Below are 22,209 nucleotides of genomic sequence, written 5' to 3'. Positions count from 1 at the left end.
TAATATTAGCACCATGTAATATAACCTTAAACCTTGATGATAATTGATAACTCCATCTTTTTTTTCAAATGATCTATTTATTATTTTAATGTTGCAATGTTTTCTCTTTTAATTGTATCTTGCCCATTTATGCCTGTTTCTAAGTTCTTTTTAATTGGTTTTTGTGTTTATTTTTCCTTCTATTTTTTTATTGAGTTACTGATATTTTCCACAGACATTAATGTCACAAACACTATGAACTGTGGGTAATTCCCTCAGTCTGCAGAATTGTGGACTTGCTGAAAGTCGAAAGCATAAAGGGCTCAGAAAGCCATTGGGTCATTGGGACGGTGACATGTTGGGACATTGGGTCGGTGGGACGTTGGGTCGGTGGGACGGTGACATGTTGGGACATTGGGTCGGTGGGACGTTGGGTCGGTGGGACGGTGAGATGTTGGGACATTGGGTCGGTGGGACGTTGGGTCGGTGGGACGGTGACATGTTGGGACATTGGGTCGGTGGGACGTTGGGTCGGTGGGACGGTGAGATGTTGGGACATTGGGTCGGTGGGACATTGGGTCGGTGGGACATTGGGTCGGTGGGACGGTGAGATGTTGGGACATTGGGTCGGTGGGACGTTGGGTCGGTGGGACGGTGAGATGTTGGGACATTGGGTCGGTGGGACATTGGGTTGGTGGGACGGTGAGATGTTGGGACATTGGGTCGGTGGGACATTGGGTCGGTGGGACGGTGAGATGTTGGGACATTGGGTCGGTGGGACGTTGGGTCGGTGGGACGGTGAGATGTTGGGACATTGGGTCGGTGGGACGGTGACATGTTGGGACATTGGGTCGGTGGGACGTTGGGTCGGTGGGACGGTGAGATGTTGGGACATTGGGTCGGTGGGACATTGGGTTGGTGGGACGGTGAGATGTTGGGACATTGGGTCGGTGGGACATTGGGTCGGTGGGACGGTGAGATGTTGGGACATTGGGTCGGTGGGACGTTGGGTCGGTGGGACGGTGAGATGTTGGGACATTGGGTCGGTGGGACGGTGACATGTTGGGACATTGGGTCGGTGGGACGTTGGGTCGGTGGGACGGTGAGATGTTGGGACATTGGGTCGGTGGGACATTGGGTCGGTGGGACGTTGGGTCGGTGGGACGGTGAGATGTTGGGACATTGGGTCGGTGGGACGTTGGGTCGGTGGGACGGTGAGATGTTGGGACATTGGGTCGGTGGGACATTGGGTCGGTGGGACGGTGAGATGTTGGGACATTGGGTCGGTGGGACGGTGAGATGTTGGGACATTGGGTCGGTGGGACATTGGGTCAGTGGGACGTTGGGTCGGTGGGACGTTGGGTCGGTGGGACGGTGAGATGTTGGGACATTGGGTCGGTGGGACAGTGACATGTTGGGACATTGGGTCGGTGGGACGGTGAGATGTTGGGACATTGGGTCGGTGGGACGTTGGGTCGGTGGGACGGTGAGATGTTGGGACATTGGGTCGGTGGGACATTGGGTCGGTGGGACGGTGAGATGTTGGGACATTGGGTCGGTGGGACGGTGAGATGTTGGGACATTGGGTCGGTGGGACATTGGGTCGGTGGGACGTTGGGTCGGTGGGATGTTGGGTCGGTGGGACGGTGAGATGTTGGGACATTGGGTCGGTGGGACAGTGACATGTTGGGACATTGGGTCGGTGGGACGTTGGGTCGGTGGGACGGTGAGATGTTGGGACATTGGGTCGGTGGGACGGTGAGATGTTGGGACATTGGGTCGGTGGGACAGTGACATGTTGGGACATTGGGATCGGGACAGACACTGAAGCAACACACCAGGTGAAGCCTTCAAATCAAACATTTTATTGACAAGCTGTTTTCTCAGAAGAATCACCATTCAGAAAATCAAAGACTCTTGGCGGAAACCAGTCGGCTCAGATCTGATCTCCAGTCAGTCTGAATGCGGCGCGATCGGTGTGGAGATCCGATCTGAGCCGAACCGTCACACATCAAACCGCATCAATCAAGCTCCGACGAACAAAACCGGGTTACAAATTAAATTATATTACAGCGTTTCCTGGTTCAAACTCTCCAGGAAGCGTCGTCCCGACCAGGAGAACTTCCTCTTTCCATCTGCAGCTCCGCCTTTTACAACTTGTGGGATTAATTCTGTTTAGAACCAGCAAAGAATTCAGAAAATACACTCAGGCTTTCCTCTCTATTAACCTTAAAGTCAGGCTGCGTGGGCTCGGTTAACAGACAGGATTTAATAGAGAAACACACCTTCAAACTATAAACAACAACAGCCTCGGGAACACGAGCGCGCAACGAGTCTGGTCGCTCTTTCCCGCCGCACAGGAAGTGATGCGTTTTACATTTCCAGATTTGTTTGGAATCAACAGAAGAAGAAGAACTGGGTAGTTAGCATGAGCAGCGATAGCCACCATGACTGAACAGACAGAGAGAAGAGAAACTCAAACTGCAGGGAAACAAACAGATGAAAGTCAGAGATGAGAAACACTTCAGGAGGAAGGGGGAGGGGGAGGGGGGGGGGGAGGGGGGCGACCGGCGGCTTTCACCAAAACAACGAGCGCCGAGCAACAGAACTCCAGAAAAACAAGAATCTGGCGGATTATCATTTTTAACGTTTTCATCAGATCCCACATGTATGAATCTGTTTTATTGTTTAATGCAGTTTTGTGTCCAGATGACGGGAAACGCCGACGACTGGATCCGTCTGTCAGATCCTCCTCGTCAGTCTGGGGTTATTTAGTGATGTCATTTCCTGTTTTGGTGTCCCTCATCCTGCCTCCTCCACTTCTACTGGTGATCTCCTACGTTTCCCAGAATGCCTTTCAACAACCTGCAGAGAAGGAGCATGAATTTGGGTTTCTGCTCTCTTGAGTCGAGGCATACTGGTGTTTTCATACTGGTTTAACTAGTTTGACTGGTTTAACTGATTTAACTGGTGTCTGGTTCAATTGGTGTCTGACTGGTTTAACTGGTTGAACTGGTGTTGACTGGTTGAACTGTTGTCTGGCTGGTCGTCTGGCTGGTTCAGGGGGCGGACAGGTCGGAGCGTCCCACCTCGGAGTGTCCCTTCAGCAGGTCGAGCCTCACCACCACCACCCTCCTCTTCTTCTGCTCCGAGCCGGACGAGCCGGACGAGCCTTCTTCCTCCTCCTCCTCCTCCTCCTCCTCATCTTCCTCTTCCTCCCTTTCTTTCGCCTTTCGTTTCCCTCTCTCCTTCCTCTTTCCCTCCTTTCTTCTTCTCTGCTTTTTTGCCTTCTTCTTCCTCTTCTTCCCCTTCTCCACTTTTTCTTCTTCTACCGGCTCCTCTTCCTCTTCTTCCTCCCCTACCTCTTCTTCCACCTCTCCTTCTTCCTCTTCCTCCTCTTCTTCTTCCACGTGTCTCACCTGCTCCTCTTTCAGCTTCTTCTTCTGCCTTCCGTTCTGTGTTGTCTGAACAGAATAAAGCACAATGTAAAGAAACTGAGACACTTTGTTTCAGACAAGAAGTTTCTACTACTACTACTGCTAATATTACTAATACTACTACTACTGCTAATACTACTACTACTACAGCTGCTACTACCGCGACTACTACTACTACTACTACTACTGCCACTGCCACTGCTGCTACTGCTACTACTACTACTGCTACTAATACTACTACTGCTACTAATACTACTACTGCCACTGCAGCTACTACTACTACTGCTAATATTACTGCTACTACTACTACTACTACTACTGCTACTAATACTACTACTGCTAATATTACTACTACTGCTACTACTGCTAATATTACTACTACTGCTACTACTACTGCTACTAATACTACTACTGCTACTGCTAATATTACTACTACTGCTACTACTGCTAATACTACTACTACTGCTACTACTACTACTGCTACTGCTAATATTACTACTACTGCTACTACTACTACTGCTACTGCTAATACTACTACTACTACTACTGCTACTACTACTACTTCCACCACCACCAGTACTCCTCCTCTTGGTAGTACTCACAGTTTTCTTGGCATTACTGATCCTGTGCAGTCGTAGCCTGACGGTGTCTTTGTTCTGGCAGAGCCCCATGGTGTTCAGGGCGTCGAGGGCGGGGCCAGAGCAGCCCTGTAGCCGGAGCTCCGCCCCCACGGCCGCCTGCAGGAAGTTGTTCCTCCAGATGTTCCTGGTGAAGAGCGGGACGGAGAGCGTCACCACGGTGCGGCGGGCCAGCAGCGTCTGGGCCTGCTCCTCGCTCAGCTGGCTGCTCACACACACACAGAGAGAGAGAGAGAGAGAGAGGCAGGACGCCGGGTCAGACACACACACACACACATCAGAGCGCTACACACACACACACACACACATCAGACCAACACACACACACAATTTACAATTTCCCATTTGGCAGACGCTTTTATCTGACGTACACATGAGATTTTAATACAACACAAGCAAGGATCTAGTCAGGAGAGAACGAGAGTAAGAGCCATGAAGCAAAGATCTGGTCCAACAGGACAGAGGAGCCATGAGGCAGAGAGGCAGATAAAGAGTTGGTTTGTTTTTTTTGGATTACACAATCCATCAGGTGAGAAGGTGTTCACTAAAGAGCTGGGTCTTTAGCCTTTTCTTAAAGATTGAGAGGGACTCTGCGGATCGAATGGAGTTTGGTAACTCGTTCCACCACCGAGGAACCACAGAAGAAGAGTCCGGATAGAGACTTAGAGCCTTGTTGTGGCGGCAGACGAGGAACCACAGAAGAAGAGTCCGTATAGAGACTTAGAGCCTTGTTGTGGCGGCAGACGAGGAACCACAGAAGAAGAGTCTGTATAGAGACTTAGGGCCTTGTTGTGGCGGCAGACGAGGAACCACAGAAGAAGAGTCCGGATAGAGACTTAGGGCCTTGTTGTGGCGGCAGACGAGGAACCACAGAAGAAGAGTCCGGATAGAGACTTAGGGCCTTGTTGTGGTGGCAGACGAGGAACCACAGAAGAAGAGTCTGTATAGAGACTTAGGGCCTTGTTGTGGCTCCTTGGCAGAGCGTAGTGAGCAGAGGGAGCGTAGACCTGAATGAGGAGTTCAGGTCGGTCGGAGCCGTTTCGGTTTCCGCTTTGTAGGCGAGCATCAAGGACTTGAACTGGATGCGACTGGGAGCCAGAGGAGGGAGATGAACAGCAGAGGGACATGTGCTCTGTTGGGGGTGAAGACCGGACGCTCCACCACAAAAGTTCACACCCCTAATACACACCTGTAATATATTGATGTTTTGTATACAGTTGTTATGTCCCTGCATTTTACCATTATGAGCAAATAAAGAAAATGTTTGTCTGAAAACATTTCTTGTTAAGGTTTGGATTTTGTTGCCCTGTATGCAACATTAATGTCCTTTGTCACAAACGTGTTGAAGTGATGAACTGCAGGACTTTAGAGAAGCTAACAGACGTTTGAAATGTGTTTCAAGTCTGTGGCCTGTGCTACCAAACTGTCAGCCTCTGCAGCACCAGAGCTATGTGCTGACCGCCACACACACACATCAGACCGCCACACACACACATCAGACCGCCACACACACACATCAGACCGCCACACACACTCACATCAGACCGCCACACACACACATCAGACCGCCACGCACACACATCAGACCGCCACACACACACATCAGACCGCCACGCACACACACATCAGACCGCCACACACACACATCAGACCGCCACACACACACATCAGACCGCCACACACACTCACATCAGACCGCCACACACACACATCAGACCGCCACGCACACACATCAGACCGCCACACACACACATCAGACCGCCACACACACACATCAGACCGCCACACACACACACATCAGACCGCCACACACACTCATCAGACCGCCACACACACACATCAGACCGCCACACACACTCATCAGACCGCCACGCACACTCATCAGACCGCCATGCACACACATCAGACCGCCACGCACACACATCAGACCGCCACACACACACATCAGACCGCCACACACACACACATCAGACCGCCACACACACTCATCAGACCGCCACACACACTCATCAGACCGCCACACACACACATCAGACCGCCACACACACACACATCAGACCGCCACACACACTCATCAGACCGCCACACACACACACACACACACACACACACACACACACACACACACACACATCAGATGTAGAACTGACCTGTTGCGTTTGGAGAGTGTGTTTGTGTCGGGGAAGAAGGAGCGCAGGCAGCTGGTGACCAGCGGGGCTTTAGACTCCGCCCACTCCAGGCAGCGCTGCCAGGGGAACGACGACAGCGGCTTCCTGCAGGAAACCTTCTGCTGGAAGGGGCTGTCCGCGTCCCGGGACAGAGCCTTCATCTGCCGCCGCAACACAACAGACGGGTCAGCGTCTCCAAAAACATTTAGATCATAAAGCCGCAAGCGGCGACTGCGGCGTCCGAGAGTGATTTGAAAAGACAAAACTTCACAGACGGTAAAAAGACAGAAAAACTGACAGGTGAGGATCGGACATGCGGTCTGACATGCGGTCTGACATGCGGTCTGACATGCGGTCTGACATGCGGTCTGACATGCGGTCTGACATGCGGTCTGACACCGGCTGTGTGTCGGCCGTGACTTCTGTCGACTTAAAGGGATGGACTCTCTCACTACTCCTGGACATTTCAAATCAATTATTTCAAACCATTTTACCTCAGTGTGTAATTGTTTTTATTGAGTATTATCGTTTTTGTTTTTTTCCTCTTTTCTTCTTTTTTTTTTATCTCATTGTGTTCGTCTCTTGTATCTCGGCATCACTGAAAACGAGGGAAACCTCAATGATCTCCGAGATTTTAAATAAAGGTTTCAAATCGAATCAAACTTCGGTATTTTTCATCCTGGACCCTATTTTCCCATATTTTTGTGTCTAAGTAACTAAAGGGGACAACAGTTTTTTAAATCGATCCAGTATTGAGCGAGATCTCTTCAGCCGGCAGCAGAAACGGGCTGCAGGGCGATCGGTGTCCGTCCGCTGAAACAGCTTGTTTTGTTTCTGCCACTGACAGCTCAGATTGTTATTATAAGTGTCTGACAACATTATGGAAAGATACTACAGAGAAATGAAACGTTTTTCTTTACCTTTCGCTTGATCCGGTCTGTGTGTAACCAAGTCTCGCAAGAGTTGAGTTGTTGCAGGAAGTTCCACACAGACCGGATCAAGCGACAGGTAAAGAAAAACGTTTCATTTCTCTGGAACACATCTAGGATCTAGGAACACAAGAATTTTCGGTCTACGACACACGGTTCAGAAGTTATTGGCCAAAATGTAAAGTTGCTTGTTATAGCGCCACCATCTGGCCAAAGTGCATGGGCTGCCTTGCCTGAGTAGTGGGGGGGGGCCACCTGCCAAATATGTCTGCTGTAGGACTGACAGTTTCTGAGCTGCAGATGCTTTTAGCGGAGAAAAAGAAAGAAAGAAAGAAAGAAAGAAAGAAAGAAAGAAAGAATAATTCCTGCAAATACAATAGGGTTCCAGCATTACGTGCTTGGACCCCTAATAAATAAAAAGTTCATTATAATTCTCAGCATTATTCTTATTTCAGGGTCTAAAAAGTCTGGAATAATGATAAATGCCTCAGATTCAACTGATGTGGGTTTTGCAGACCGATATTCAATATCTTTACACCACCAGTCAACAGTCTGGACACGCCACATTTTTCTTTATTTTTACTATTTGCCACATTTTAGAATAAACAGTAAAGACTCAAAACTATGAAATAACACAAATGGAATTATGCAGCGAGCAAAAAAGTGTTAAACAAATCAAAACTGTCTTATATTTTAGATTCTTTGCCTTGATGGAAAGGCAAAGGCTTTGGAAAGAAATTCATACATAGGATCAACTTCAGTGTTTATATTTGACTAAGAAACTCATTTGAAGACTTTAAGCAGAAGACTGAAGATCAGAATGAAACAGAACCTTCAGTCAGGAGTCAGACTGGTGACTGGTTGTTTATATTTAAACATTTTCCTTCTCAAAAAAATAAAAACTAGAAATAACCGCTTCCTGGCTGTATGCCTCCTCCAATAAACTTTGTTTTATCATTGCAGGACAGTCTTTATTTATTGAACATATATAATTAATGTGATTATTAGGTAATTTAAAGGATTTTGGTGTCAAAAGTAAGTGACAGCACTTCCACCGTTTCTGTAGAATGACCCAAGATGGTTTTCTCAGCTACAGTGGTAAGCAAAACATTATGATGTCACAGTGAAGTTGACCTTTGAACTTTGGGATATAAAATGTCATCACTTCATCATTTTATCCTATTAGACATTTGTGTGAAATTTTGTCATAATTAGCGTATGAATTCTTGAGTTATGGCCAAAAAACGTCTTTTGTGAGGTCACAGTGACCTTTGACCTTTGACCACCAAATTCTAATCAGTTCATCCTTGAGTCCGAGTGGACGTTTGTGCCAGATGTAATGAAATTCCCTCCAGGCGTTCCTGAGATATCGAGTTCATGAGAATGAGACGGGCGGACAGACGGTCTCGGCTGTCACAGAGCAGAGGCAGAAAAAAACAAATGTTCAGTGTTTTGAATCGTTTGAAACATTTAGATCATGGGAAACTAAAACTCAACTGAAACCAGACTGATGAGATTCTTTAAAGCAAGACTCCACTGAGGTTTAACATGAAAAGCAGAATATAATCTCCTCCCCAGGATCAGATGCAGCTGGACCAGTTTGTAGTGTTTTTCCTTCCCGTTCATTTGAATGGAAACTGACATCGAACACGTCGGTGAACAGATTCAGCATCAGATCCGGCTGTAAGACAATAAAGCAGCAACCGGTCCGTCGTCATTTTGTATTTCTATTCTTTACAATAAAACTAGTATTTAAAATAAAAGTAGATCCGGTCTCCCAAACAGGAACTCTCTCTCCTAAATGGTATCCCTCCGCTGTGTTCTCTTCTATCAATAAAAGAGATTCTGTTCTGAAGCGTCGGATAGGGCTGGGCAATATATCGATATTATATCGATATCGTGATATGAGACTAGATATCGTCTTAGATGTTGGATATGGTAATATGGTGATATGGCATAAGTGTCTTTTCCTGGTTTTAAAGGCTGCATTACAGTAAAGTGATGTCATTTCCTGAACTTACCAGACTGTTCTAGCTGTTCTATTATTTGCCTTTACCCACTTAGTCATTATATCCACATTACTGATGATTATTTATCAAAAATCTCATTGTGTAAATATTTTGTGAAAGCACCAATAGTCATCCCTACAATATTGTCGCAATATCGATATCGAGGTATTTGGTCAAAAATATTGTGATATTTGATTTTGCCCGTATCGCCCAGCCTTAACATCGGACCAACAGTCAGCTGGACTCACAGCAGCAGGATCTGATGCTGAATCTGTTCACCAACGTGTTCAGTGTCAGTTTCCATTCAAATGAACGGGAAGGAAAAATCTGAACGCTACAAACTGGTCCAGCTGCATCTGATCCCGGTGAGGAGATTATATTCGGGCTTTTGTACTAAAAGCGCTCCAGACTCCAGGCTCCGCCCCCCCCCCCCCCCCGCTCACCTCCTCTCGGACCAGTTTGCTCCAGAAGTCCATCATGGAGCGGCGTGCTCCCTTGGCGGTCCAGAGGGTTTTGAGGGCGGAGCCGTACCGGGCCTTGCTCACCAGCAGCGCCGCCCGGCTCTTCTTCCCCAGCTTCTGCACCTTCCTCCTCTTGTCTCTCGCCTCCGCCTGTCGCCACGACGACCACAGAAACAACAGCAGTAATTCAACGTTTATCTACACAGAATTCACATTAAAATAACCTTTTTGCCGATGTTTTTGGATCAGGACCAAAAAACGACAAAAACAAAAAAAATTTTTTTTACACCAAAATGAACAGAGCGTATCTGTCCATGACTCCTCCTGCACTCTGGGAGACAAACTTTTCACCCAATCAAATTTTGATAACCGTTGGAATTATCCCCCCCCCCCCCCCCCCCCACCCCTATTTTTTTTTTTTTTGCCAGCATGCAGCTCAGTTCAGCCGCAGCACGGACGAAGGAGTGTTTTTGGCGTTAAGGAGCGTTGTTTTTTATTATCAGTCCGCGAAACTTCAGACTGAAGTGAAATTGATACTGGACTCTTGATTTGTTCTGACTTGATTTGCTGTTCTACATTTAGACTTGAGACTGGACTTGACTTGGGTTCTGGTGACTTGGGACTTGACTCTGACTTGTACTCTGATGACTTGAAAAGGTTTCTAAAGTCTTGACTTGAGATCTTGTGTTTGTGTAAATGACTCAGATTGAAAGTGATGAGATTTGTTCCAGCAGACGACTGAATTTAAATTCTGTTTTCTGAATTTGTATGGAATGATTGAATTTATTGAAGTTGAAACTGATTATAGAAATCAAACTCATGATGCTCTTACCGAGTTTTTATCCTATTAAAACCATATTGCATTGAAAAGTCCTAGATATTTAGTTTTCTTTAAGATATTAAATTGATACTGGACTCTTGATTTGTTCTGACTTGACTTGCTGTTCTACATTTAGACTTGAGACTTGACATTAATGACATGGACTTGACTTGGTAATCTACATTTAGACTTGGGACTTGACTTGAGCCTCAAGACTTGAGACTGACTTGGGACTCGAGCAGAGTTAACTCGGTCACACCTCTGATATGATGATATGTAAAGTCCCTTGAGACTTGACAGTGATAAAGCGCTTTCTAAATGACCTGGAGCAGACCGTCACCTGTTTGGCCGGAGGCGGCCGCAGCCACATCGACCTCTTCCCACTCTGTTTCCTCTTGGTTTTGCTCCTCAGGATCCGGACGCAGCCTTCACACAGGAAGGACTTGGCGTGCACCGCGGCGTCCGGGAACACCCACTGCACGGTGTCCGGCGTGGTGAAGGTGAACACGGACCGCCGGTTGAAGTGTCGGCCCTGCCGCTCGAACTCGCTCTTACAGCAGCAGCAGCTCCTCTCCTCCGGCGGCCGGGCGGCGGCGGGCTCCGGCTCACAGGTTTTGGTCTGCGGGTCTTCGGGTGGCGGAGTTCCCGCGTAGTTTTCCCCGCCGGAGGGCTCGGGAAGCTCCGCCGGCGCAACGTTAGAAGCGGACTGTCCCGGCTCGCTCTGGTCGGGCGGGGCCGGCTGTAGGACGCTGTTTTGCGGGGGAACCTCGCCGTCAGCCGCGGGCGGGTCGGAGGACGGCTCTGTGGAAGTAGAGGACGCGGTGTTGGCGTAGTCGTGCTCGTTCGGCTCGGAAAGAGCGGCTTTCTCTTCCTCGGCCCCGGTGTTCGTGTCGGTGTTTTCAGTCGCCATGGCGGTGTGTCAGCAGTGGAAACAGGCAGAGAAAACAACTTTACCAACGGTCATCGCTAGTTCCCAGCTCCGGGAGTGCAGCTACAAGCTAGCAGCCGAGCTGACAGCGCCAAGCCCGCCAGAATAAAAACACCACTTCCGGTCACAGCCTTCACAATAAAACTCTTCTTAACGCTTAACGAACTTTTTTGTTAGTATTACACAGCAGCGCGGTGAAGAAAACGAAATGATTTCAGGAGGAATGTACAGAAAATGAAAACACAGAAGCAGCGACTGACCGGATGCAGCTACACAGATAAACAAAACGATTTCCGCACTTTTTCTTCTTCGTCTGTTGTCGGCAGGAAGGCTGCAGGCGCCCCCAGGTGGCAGGAGGGCGAAGCTACAGGTACGTGTTTCACCAATCCTACCGAAAAATCGCCATAATATTCCTATAATACAGTGATTCTCAACCTTTTTCATATCAAGGACCCCCAATTTAGTACAAATTAAGACCACGGCCCCCCATTTGTTGAGATTTTATCTCTTGGACCCAAATCTGAGAATATTTTTATTGTCAGATATGATTTTGTGCAGAACTCCATGACTGTCTGTATTGTAGGTAGAGCGATAACAGAGAAACTGTGATCAAAACAGTCATTCTTCTACATTCTCTAATTGTGTTCACTTCTTGTAAATGAAATGATGGTGAAGTTTAACATTTCATCAATTTGCTGGGGACCCCCTGGAACCTCCTCAAGGACCACTAGTGGTCCCCGGACCCCACGCTGAGAACCACTGCTATAATACACCTATAATATTCCTATAGGGGCTTACTGACATCCGGCTACATGGATAATAACACCTCGGCCAAGAGAATGACTTTGTATTTTTATACAAAGTCATTCTCTTGTTCCTTATTTTATTGATTATTTTAATTATTTTATAATGTTTTATTTTTCTTATTATACTCCTCATATGTAGCTCTGTTGCTCCTATGTTCTAGAACCTTTACACTGTTTTAAAATTGTTTTTAGGATACAGAATAACACAACTCGTAAAATAAATATTCAACACTGCATATTCCTCCTTAAATATATTCTTTATTGTCACTTCTGTACCTTGAATGACTCAAAAACGTTGAAAAACATGTTTGGAGGGTGTCACGGGAAGTCGCGCGTTTTCTGCTGCTGGTGTAGGCTTTCTTTCTTTCTTTCTTTTTTTTCTTTTTTTTTTTTTTACATCTTTATTGACAATAGAAATCTCATACAAAAAAAGAAGTCATTAATACAGACAAAACAACATCAGAGCCAGGGGGAATCTTCTAAGTGAAAACATTAACCCAAGAACACAAATAGATGGTTTTTGCAGCTTTCTTATTTTTTGAGTTAAAAATGGTTTTAATGTACTGTTTGGTTTCATTTTCAAATACTATAAATAAAGGTTTAGGTTTAGTAAAGGTTTAGGTGTATTCTTTAAGTTTATTATTATTGTTATTGTAGATACCAAACAGTACATTTTCCCAGTAAAGAGAAAAGTCAGAGTCAGTGTTATACATCTTTCCGGACACTGCCAGAACAGGTGCAGCATTGTTTCTGGGTACTTTTCACACAATGAACAGTTATTAACACAAATGTCTTTCTTAAACTTAAGAAGATAATGACTTGCAGGATAATATCTATGTATGATTTTGAAAGAAACTTCCCTTACTTTATTGATAAGGAGATATTTGTATGAAAGATTCCAGATATTTTTCCAATTCAAGTTATCAACAAATCTAGACCAATAGGACACAACAGAAGGGGTACTTGGTGCTGGTGTAGGCGCTGGATTGAACAGCCTTCACTCTGACGTCACAAGCATGCGCCTACTCGCTCCAGGCATTACCAATCGAAGACTGTTCAATCCAGCGCCTACATGGGGGGGTAGCGTGTGAATATGATGTAAACTGCTGTTATGCACTTCTGATGGCTGTTTGCTGCTATGTTCTGGTACTTTTAATAAACTGTATGTATGTTCAGGGAAACTCAGACAGAGTCTGACATGTTTTGTTACTTGAGTGCCTAGCACATGGCTGTATATGTGTGTTGTGTTTACATGCATACGTTAAACTTTGTTTTGGGGCTTTTTTTGTTTGTTTTTTATGCTGTTTTGTTTTAGTCTCTTTTTTGTGCATAGAAATGGGGACATTTCTTTCAGTAAGAGGGGACGTTTGTAGGCGCTGGATTGAACAGTCTTCTATTGGTAATGCCTGGAGCGAGTAGGCGCAGGCTTCTGACGTCAGAGTGAAGGCGACGTTGTGTTTTGTTGTGCTGAGAAATAAATGGAGGCGGGTTTCCTGACGCTCCGAGAGTTCAAGTTCCTGAGTTTCTGTCCACATCAGAGTAAATCACGTCAGAGTAAATCACGTCAGAGTAAATCACGTCAGAGTAAATCACATCAGAGTAAATCACATCGGCGCACCGGCTCACAGCGATGTGAGCGGACAGGTTAGCTAACCCGAGGCTAGCTTTCATTCAGCTGTGTTGTCTGGAAGCAGCAGCCGGAACGTGATGGAGCCGACATAGGTAAGACAGACAGGACCGGTGATGATTTAAAATAATAATAATAATTCAGCATGGCACCGGTGTGTTTTGGTTCACGCCTCCCGTGGACGCGCACGTTAACCAGTTTAGCTAGCTGCCGTTTACTGTAACGGCTAACGTTAGCCCAGGTTAGCTTAATGCGAGTCAGGTTTAGCTGTTATTTAGATGGAGAGAAATACAGACGGCGATGAAAGCTAAATGTGGGGTTTGGTTTGGTTTAGAGATGTTCCGATACCATGTTTTCCTTCCCGATACCGATTCCGATACCTGAACGTGCGTATCGCTGATACCGAGTACCGATCCGATACCAGTGGTTAAAACAAATATATATATTATTATTATTTTTTAATAGCTGTATACTACTAATCCTGTATGGATGTGATATGATTGCTATCGTTGTATGGCCTGGCTCAGGTTAAACTCTTTGTAAAAATGAACATGAACAAATACATACAGAGAATGAATGCCATAGAACTTTATTATCTAGTTTGACAGTCAGTCATAACTGAAAAAGAACATAAATAAATAAATCTAGGAATAAATAACAATTCCTTTAAAAAAACTGTTAAAGTGCAGCTACAATTTAGTAAAATAAAAGACATTTGAAATTTTAAATAGTACAGTAACAGTATAAATTTAGTATATAAGTATAGATTTCTGGGAAAACGGCCGCTTTATCCGGGTGAAACTACTTTAAAGTTGATTTTTTTCGGGGCTAATAAATGACGTGATATCAGATCGGTGCATAGACTCGCCGATACCCGATCAGCATGGCAGGCTGGATCAGAGGCATTTCCCATACTGGGATCGGTATTGGAACAACTCTAGTTTGGTTCAACTGCCACGGTGTTATATAGAAAACACAACGCTTTGCTTAGCTAAATATGACGGCATGCTGTCATCATCATCATCATCATCATCATCATCATCATCATCACCACCACCACCTCGACGTTAATGTTCAGTTTTGTCAGGATGCTAGCTACCTGTCGGTGTAGGCAGTGTGTATTCATTTTTTTTTATTATTTGCATTTTTGACAGATTTATATACAAATAATGAACAAGAATAACAAAGCATAATGAGTAAGTAAGGCACGATTAAAGAATAATAAATACATAATAATAAATAAAATACATGATCAAAATAAAGAATAATATTAAATCATATTATTAATACATTAGTTTTAATTTAATCACCAAATAGCTAGAGTATGTAAAGAATTGGAGGATAAATCATTTCAGTCTCGATAAACAATGTAGTGTTTCTATTTGAGAAGTTGAACTTATTGTCAAAATGTGCTCACACATTTCACCCACCTTACAGAGAGCTAATTACTGTACATCCTTTGTTCTATACTTCTCTCATGTTCCTCATCTTTCCTCAAAAACATGGACTTGATTCATGATTCTCATAGTTATTTTTTCCATTGCATATATTTCATTTACCAGATCTTTCCATTTACAATCAATTAAGTCATCAACCTTCCACCAATTCCTTGTTATTTGCTTAATTATGGATACTCTTATTACTAAAAACAAATGCAAATCACTTTTTTGAATCTCATCTACGGCTGAACAATTAATCAAAATTTTATCGAAATCGCAATATGGCCTACTGCAGTTTTCAAATCACAGGAGGCGCAATATTTGTTAAAGGTGAAATGTGTCAAAATATCATTTTAAAGTAAATATTGTGGTGCTGCAGAGATGTCCTGGCCTACACATCATATTCTACAGACTGAAGAAAACATCTTTGTTTGGTACAGATCCCCGCAAAAATCACACCATAATCATTTTACTACGTTTTTCGATAAAAATGAGAATAATGATGTAAAAATTATCATTCCCTCTTATATCGCAAATCATATCACAATTGCAATATCAGTCAAAATAATTGCAATTAGATATTTTTTCAAAATCGTTCCGCCCTAATCTCATCTGGTATTTTCCCTAATAATAAAATTACTGGGTTTTTGATTAAACTTATATTAAAAATGTTTGAGATTTCTCTAATAGCCTTTTCCCAAAAGCCACTGATTATTTTACATGAGCAGAATATATGACTGTGCTGCCACATTCTCTCCAGCAGCTTGGCGTTACGTTTCCTTTGTATTTACTTTGAGTTTGTGGTGTCTTAAAGTAACGGATTATGATCTTCCTGCATATTCTCTCCAGTATGTTGAACAACAGACTGAACAGAGGGAGGAGAAACTCTCTCTCTCTCTCTTGGCTAACAGGCAGCTGTAGCATTTAAAGTCACAATGAAATGAAAAGTGACTCTCAGCCTTTCGTGTATGTCGTAGTTTCCACACATTTAACAATTAACTACAAAAAAGTTGTTCTCCTTCCTGAAACCAGAGTATCTTTAACGGTGACATCACACTGCACCAGGAAGAGGAAACTCAACCAATAAAACATCACAGATTTTTTGAACAGTCAATTCAATTCAATTTATTGTCATTAACACAATGTGCAGTAAATTGAATCCCACCCCTCACGTCCAGTCAAACTGCCTTTCTCTCCCTAACTGATCTCCTATTGGTTTACACTTTTGAATGATCCCTCCCTGTGTTAAGCCCCGCCCCCAACATCCTGTTTCAACAGGAAATAACGTCACATTCAGGAAGCAAGATGCTCTCAGAATGTCGTTTCATTGTGACTTGATGTTGTCTTGTAAATAACGGATGTTTTATGTTTAGACTCATCACTCATCTCCATGGCAACACATCAGCTGAGCCTTTGGTTAAACTATCTGTCGCTGCAGGTCTGGGTGGAAACAGATTTCATCTCAGCAGCCGACCTGGGAAGAGAAACAGTCAGCCAGTAAACCAGTCAGTCAGTCCAGTGGTGCTGATGGAGAATGGAGACTGGGGCTACATGGTGAGTGTGTGTGTGTGTGTGTGTGTGTGTGTGTGTGTGTGTGTGTGTGTGTGTGTGTGTGTGTGTGTGTGTGTGTGTGAGCATGTGGAGACCAGTCAGACCATCTGAGCCGGTTTGGTTTCTGTTAAAGATTGAAGCTCTGAGCCACCGTTTGGTACAGTTTGTACAGTAGTAGCAATAGTAGTATTAACAGTAGTATTACAGTAGTGGTAGTATTAGTATTACAGTAGTAGTAATAGTAGTATTAGCAGTAGTAGTAGTATTAGTATTACAGTAGTAGTAATAGTAGTATTAGCAGTAGTGGTAGTATTAGTATTGCAGTAGTAGTAATAGTAGTATTAGCAATAGTAGTAGTAATAGTAGTATTAGCAGTAGTATTACAGTAGTGGTAGTATTAGTAGTAGTATTACATTAGTAGTAGTATTAGCAGTAGTATTACAGTAGTAGTAGTATAAGTAGTAGTAATACAGTAGTAGATTAGTAGTAGTATTACAGTAGTAGTAGTATTAGTAGTAGTATTACAGTAGTAGTAGTAGTATTAGTAGTAGTATTACAGTAGTAGTAGATTAGTAGTATTACATTAGTAGGGTTAGGGTTAGTATTACAGCAGTAGTAGTATTAGTAGTAGTATTACAGTAGTAGTAGATTAGTAGTAGTATTACATTAGAAGGGTTGGGGTTAGTATTACAGTAGTAGTAGTATTAGTAGTAGTATTACATTAGAAGGGTTGGGGTTAGTATTACAGCAGTAGTAGTATTAGTAGTAGTATTACAGTAGTAGTAGATTAGTAGTAGTATTACATTAGAAGGGTTGGGGTTAGTATTACAGTAGTAGTAGTATTAGTAGTAGTATTACATTAGAAGGGTTGGGGTTAGTATTACAGTAGTAGTAGTATTAGTAGTAGTATTACATTAGTAGGGTTGGGGTTAGTATTACAGTAGTAGTAGTATTAGTAGTAGTATTACATTAGTAGGGTTGGGGTTAGTATTACAGTAGTAGTAGTATTAGTAGTAGTATTACATTAGAAGGGTTGGGGTTAGTATTACAGTAGTAGTAGTATTAGTAGTAGTATTACATTAGTAGGGTTAGGGTTAGTATTACAGTAGTAGTAGTATTAGTAGTAGTATTACATTAGTAGGGTTGGGGTTAGTATTACAGTAGTAGTAGTATTAGTAGTAGTATTACATTAGTAGGGTTGGGGTTAGTATTACAGTAGTAGTAGTATTAGTAGTAGTATTACATTAGTAGGGTTAGGGTTAGTATTACAGTAGTAGTAGTATTAGTAGTAGTATTACAGACTATGAATTACAGGGTAAAGGACAACTTGCTTTTTGTCAGAAGCATCTGACCGAGCGTTCCGTCTGGAGGAAACACTTCCTGGGTCGTTCTCTACCTGCCAGTCGGTTCAGTCACACATGGAGGGTTCACACTGACAGAATTTTTTGTGTGAGACAGAACACGACTGTATTTCCCCACCAGGGGCCAAATGTGTGTTTCTGCTCTGACCGCTGTCCCCGCTGTGTCCAGACGGGGGAGCCGGTGACGCTGAACGTGGGCGGCTGTGTGTACAGCACCTCTCTGTCCACACTGCAGCGCTACCCAGACTCCATGCTGGGAGCCATGTTCAGAGGAGACTTCCCCACCATGAGGGACGCTCACGGGAACTACTTCATCGACCGGGACGGGCCGCTCTTCCGGTGTGTGTGTGTGTGTGTGTGTGTGTGTGTGTGTGTGTGTGTGTGTGTGTGGCAGGATTAACTCTTATTCAGGCTCTTTGCAAAAAAAAAAAAAAGCAGATTTGCTAACTTTCCTACCTCAAAGTAAGTCAGTCTCATTATTTATGCAACAGTCTTAATCATTCTAGTATAACCTGAGAATCTAAGACCAGTCTAAGTCTTAGACTAGTCTTAAGGGTTAGGGTTAGGGTTAGGGCAGCAACTGGCTGCAGGTGTTTGGGGCTGATTCCAGTAACTGAATTTGTAAAAGGTACTAGGGATGCCGCGATCGATCGGCCAGCAATCAGCCGATATTCAGTATAAATATGAGATCTGAGAATTCCGATAATGCTTTATAGTCGCCGATTGCAAAAACCGATCGATGACGCAAAACACGTGAGCCAGTTCTCAGCAGTCGGTGTCGTTGTCACATGCTGACTCACCTCAAAACATGAGGCGGTGTGGATGTTCATTAAAAACACAAATCTTCATGGACAACCAGTAAAGTCACAGTCCGTCCCGCCCAACACTTCCCCTCATTTAATTCTCTGCTTATTTAATGCATCAGTTCATCTCATGTCATGTGCGTTTGTTTCCATATCGCTCTGCACTCTGCAGGCTGTCCGGAGCTGAACTGGATAACGGTCCAGACCCTGACAGAGGAGAGGCAACCAAAAACTCTCATTTCTCTCTCTTAAGAACATTCACTTATACAAAAACAAAGACTGAAACAGATATATATCTTCAGAGGGCGTCTCCATTTATTTAACTGACTCAACAACACAGGCGAGTGGCAACAGTCTGAGTCTTGTGCTTCGGTTTTCTCACTAAATCATGTTGCAGATCGGTATGGCCGATCGGTTATCGGCAGATATGGCTCATAGACGATTGGCGATCGGCGGCAAAAAACGTTATCGGGGCGTCCCTAAAAGGTACAAAGGTGGAAAACGGTGAAGAGCCCCAAACTGGCCAAAATACCAAGCAGAATAAGTGAAACCACTTGTAGTGCAGAAAGTAAGTAAATTTATTCAAGCTTTACATCACAAAACCTAGAAATGTGCTCAGTAGTCCTCCGCCTGTCAGGCTGTGTTTGGTGCATCGTGACCCAATGATGGATCAGCTGTTCTCCATCATCGTTTCTGAGCCGGTTCTTCCTGACGTCTTTCCACAGTTCTGCCGTGACGAGCTTGTCGAGGGTCTTGTTGACTCCTCTCTGATTGGCCGTCAACCGACTCACATTTCTGCTTCCTTGTTTTGCTGCTGCTGTGATTTAGTTTCATGAACAACAGTTCAAAATGGTCAAAGCTTCAGTTCTCTACAACTTTTATTTGAAAGACGACAGGAAGAAATGTCTCAGAAAAGATGTTTGGAGAATGTTGATCCATCGTTGGTCGATGGGAAGATCTGAAGGAGTTTTATTGGACGCTCAACGAGCCAATCAGGGCTCATCCTGTCTCTCCTCCTGTCGGCCAGCTACATCCTGAACTTCCTGCGGACGTCGGAGCTGACGCTGCCCTTCGACTTCAAGGAGACGGAGCTCCTCAGGAAGGAGGCCGACTTCTACCAGATCGAGCCCCTGATCCAGTGCCTGGGAGACCCCAAGCCCCTGCTGCCCTACCCCACCGACACCTACGAGGAAGTGGTGGAGCTGTCCAGCACCAGGAAGCTGTCCAAGTACTCCAACCCCGTCGCTGTCATCATCACCCAGCTCACCATCACTACCAAGGTTGGTAGTAGCAGTAGTAGATTTAGCACTAGTAGTAGTAGTAGCAGTAGTAGCAGTAATAGTATGTGCAGCTGTCCTAGTACTCCAACCTGCACATGCTCTTTTCTTCTTCTGCCTTGTTGCTCTCCTCTCTGCCTCTAACTCTCTCTCTCTCTCTCTCTCTCTCTCTCTCTCTCTCTCTCTCTCTCTCTCTCTCTCTCTCTCTCTCTCTCTCTCTCTCTCTCTTCCTCTCTAGGTTCATGCTGTGTTGCAGTCTATCTCGACCAGTTTCACTAAGTGGAATAAACACATGATGGACACCAGAGACTACCAGGTGTCCTTCACCTTCGGACCATGTGACCACCAGCAGGAAGTCAGCCTGCGCGTTCACCTGCTCGACTTCATCTCCAAAGCTGTATGTTGTTTTTATACTGCAGAAAATACTGTCCTCTCAGCTTTCAGATGGTAAACTCTACTTGTGAACTCAAGTGTCTATCTGCCTGTCTGTCTGTTCTTCAGGGTTTTACGATACGGAACACGCGTGTTCACCACATGAGTGAACGGGCCAATGAGAACACAGTAGAACACCACTGGACGTTCTGCCGGCGAGCCCGAAAAGTCGACGACTGACCGCCAGACGGATGGACGGAGTTACTGACATACAGACTGTTGTCAGACAGACAGAAAGACAGACAGACAGTTGTTGTTGATGGTGGTTATGAGTATAATGTGTTAATTAGTGTTTTGTATGAGTGTGTGTTGTGCTTGTGATTGATGTGCAGAGTGTTAATCATGAAATCTGAATCCATCCCCTGGATCTGTAGAAGCTAAACAGCAAGGCTAGCTTACTGGAAGGCTAGCACATTAGCCACATTTGGCACATGTTAACATAGGCCATGCTTGCACAGATTCCCATTCATATTACCTCAGCTATATCAGCATTAGAAATGTTAGCACATTTCCCCATCATTATATCATCTGGTACGTGAGCATTAGCCATGCTAGCACAGGTTCCCATAGATATTTCTTGTGGTATATTAGCGTTAGCCATGCTAGCACACATTCCCATGGACATTGCATCAAGGGGCTTGGTATAAACTGACAAAAACAATAAATCTTCCATTCAAAACAAGCAGCATCTGCTTCATTAACTACCAAACTATGTAGGACATTTTTGAAACTTGAATATTAAAGCTTGATTTTGAAATTTAGGTTAGCTTGTAGGTTAGCATGACAAATTAGAGGGGAGTCTGAGGATTAGTAGATTAAAATGGAGTCAATATGAATTACAGGTTAGCATGGTGAACTGATGAGTTTTATATATGACGTGGTTTCAGCTCCCTGTTGTATTTTCCATCCTGCAGATCATGAATTAGATTTCTACCAATCAGGTTCTGTGTTCCAGCTTCTCTGCTCAGAAGCGATCCGCACCGACCGTCCTGCTGCTGAATACACAGAAATATTCATAAATTGAGGAAAAAGATATTCCTTGTGAAATGTCGCATACTTGACCCTTTTCACACTTCCAGATTCTACACAACAGAAGTCGTCAGCAGGGAAATTCAGCAGCGACGGCGGCCTCTAGTATTTTCATCCTCACTGCGATTTTTCAACAGAAGACGCCGTTCTTTTGCTGGAGCAGAACATTTTTATACGTCTGTTGTAACTACAGCTGTAAAAATGTGACTTGATTCAGGGTCACAAAACGCTAACAGGTCAGGAATTGTGTCCTATAGTGTGAAAAGGCAAAATGGCAGCTAACAAGCTAACGTTAGCACCTGCTAACATTCAGCGAGTCCAACTCAGAAAATGTCAAGAAGTTCCTGTGTACTTTTCTGTGAAAGTATACTTACATTACACCACCAGTATTTGTTAGCTGTAGTTAGCCAGTTAGCACCACAGTGGTTCAACAAGTGGACTTTAATGTTCGTGCTTTTGTTTCTCTAAAACAACCACAAAATAAGACAAAGATGTCACTTGCTGTCAGAATACAG

General features: G+C 44.3%; 3 protein-coding genes across 7 annotated transcripts; 1 reads left to right on the top strand and 2 right to left on the bottom strand.

Annotated features, from left to right (window-relative positions):
* Positions 1-318: 318 nt before the first annotated feature.
* Positions 319-1,776, bottom strand: LOC139659040 (uncharacterized). Its single transcript, XM_071537250.1, has one exon. The coding sequence runs from the start codon at positions 1,774-1,776 to the stop codon at positions 319-321; it is 1,458 nt and encodes a 485-aa protein (XP_071393351.1).
* Positions 1,768-11,364, bottom strand: LOC139659043 (uncharacterized). The gene is made up of 5 exons (XM_071537252.1): positions 10,782-11,364; positions 9,604-9,771; positions 6,205-6,383; positions 4,019-4,259; positions 1,768-3,443 (listed from the first exon to the last, which is right to left on the bottom strand). Exons 1-5 carry the CDS (start codon positions 11,349-11,351, stop codon positions 3,039-3,041), a joined length of 1,563 nt encoding a protein of 520 aa, XP_071393353.1. The 5' UTR covers positions 11,352-11,364; the 3' UTR covers positions 1,768-3,038.
* A 223-nt stretch (positions 11,365-11,587) lies between these two features.
* Positions 11,588-21,339, top strand: kctd6a (potassium channel tetramerization domain containing 6a). 5 transcript variants are annotated; one of them, XM_071537254.1, is made up of 6 exons: positions 11,588-11,739; positions 16,680-16,795; positions 18,323-18,492; positions 19,984-20,236; positions 20,472-20,630; positions 20,735-21,339. In XM_071537254.1, the coding sequence occupies exons 1-6, from the start codon at positions 11,604-11,606 to the stop codon at positions 20,843-20,845; spliced, it is 945 nt and encodes a 314-aa protein (XP_071393355.1). In that variant the 5' UTR covers positions 11,588-11,603; the 3' UTR covers positions 20,846-21,339. The 5 variants fall into 5 exon arrangements, with proteins under 5 accessions (XP_071393355.1, XP_071393354.1, XP_071393358.1 ...); XM_071537253.1 differs by having other exon boundaries at positions 18,275-18,492; XM_071537257.1 differs by lacking the exon at positions 11,588-11,739 and adding an exon at positions 13,653-13,897.
* Positions 21,340-22,209: the final 870 nt, after the last annotated feature.

This window comes from Centroberyx affinis, unplaced genomic scaffold (assembly GCF_046629955.1).
Source record: "Centroberyx affinis isolate AG114_WGS23_722 - 3 ecotype Tasmania unplaced genomic scaffold, CSIRO-AGI_Caff_v1 ptg002999l_1, whole genome shotgun sequence".
NCBI classification, from domain to species: domain Eukaryota; kingdom Metazoa; phylum Chordata; class Actinopteri; order Beryciformes; family Berycidae; genus Centroberyx; species Centroberyx affinis.
This window is presented reverse-complemented; position numbering and strand designations above follow the sequence as displayed.

Bases quoted from the DNA above. Each gene is read 5' to 3' on its own strand.
- LOC139659040 (XM_071537250.1), bottom strand. From the start codon at position 1,776: ATGTCACTGTCCCACCGACCCAATGTCCCAACATCTCACCGTCCCACC.
- kctd6a (XM_071537253.1), top strand. From the start codon at position 11,604: ATGAAAACACAGAAGCAGCGACTGACCGGATGCAGCTACACAGATAAA. The intron at 18,493-19,983 runs GTGTGTGTGTGT...CCTGTCGGCCAG, and splicing joins CGGGACGGGCCGCTCTTCCG to CTACATCCTGAACTTCCTGC. The intron at 20,237-20,471 runs GTTGGTAGTAGC...CTTCCTCTCTAG, and splicing joins AGCTCACCATCACTACCAAG to GTTCATGCTGTGTTGCAGTC.
- LOC139659043 (XM_071537252.1), bottom strand. From the start codon at position 11,351: ATGGCGACTGAAAACACCGACACGAACACCGGGGCCGAGGAAGAGAAA. The intron at 4,260-6,204 runs GTCAGTTCTACA...GTGTGTGAGCAG, and splicing joins ACACTCTCCAAACGCAACAG to CCAGCTGAGCGAGGAGCAGG. The intron at 3,444-4,018 runs GTGAGTACTACC...TATTCTGTTCAG, and splicing joins TCAGTAATGCCAAGAAAACT to ACAACACAGAACGGAAGGCA.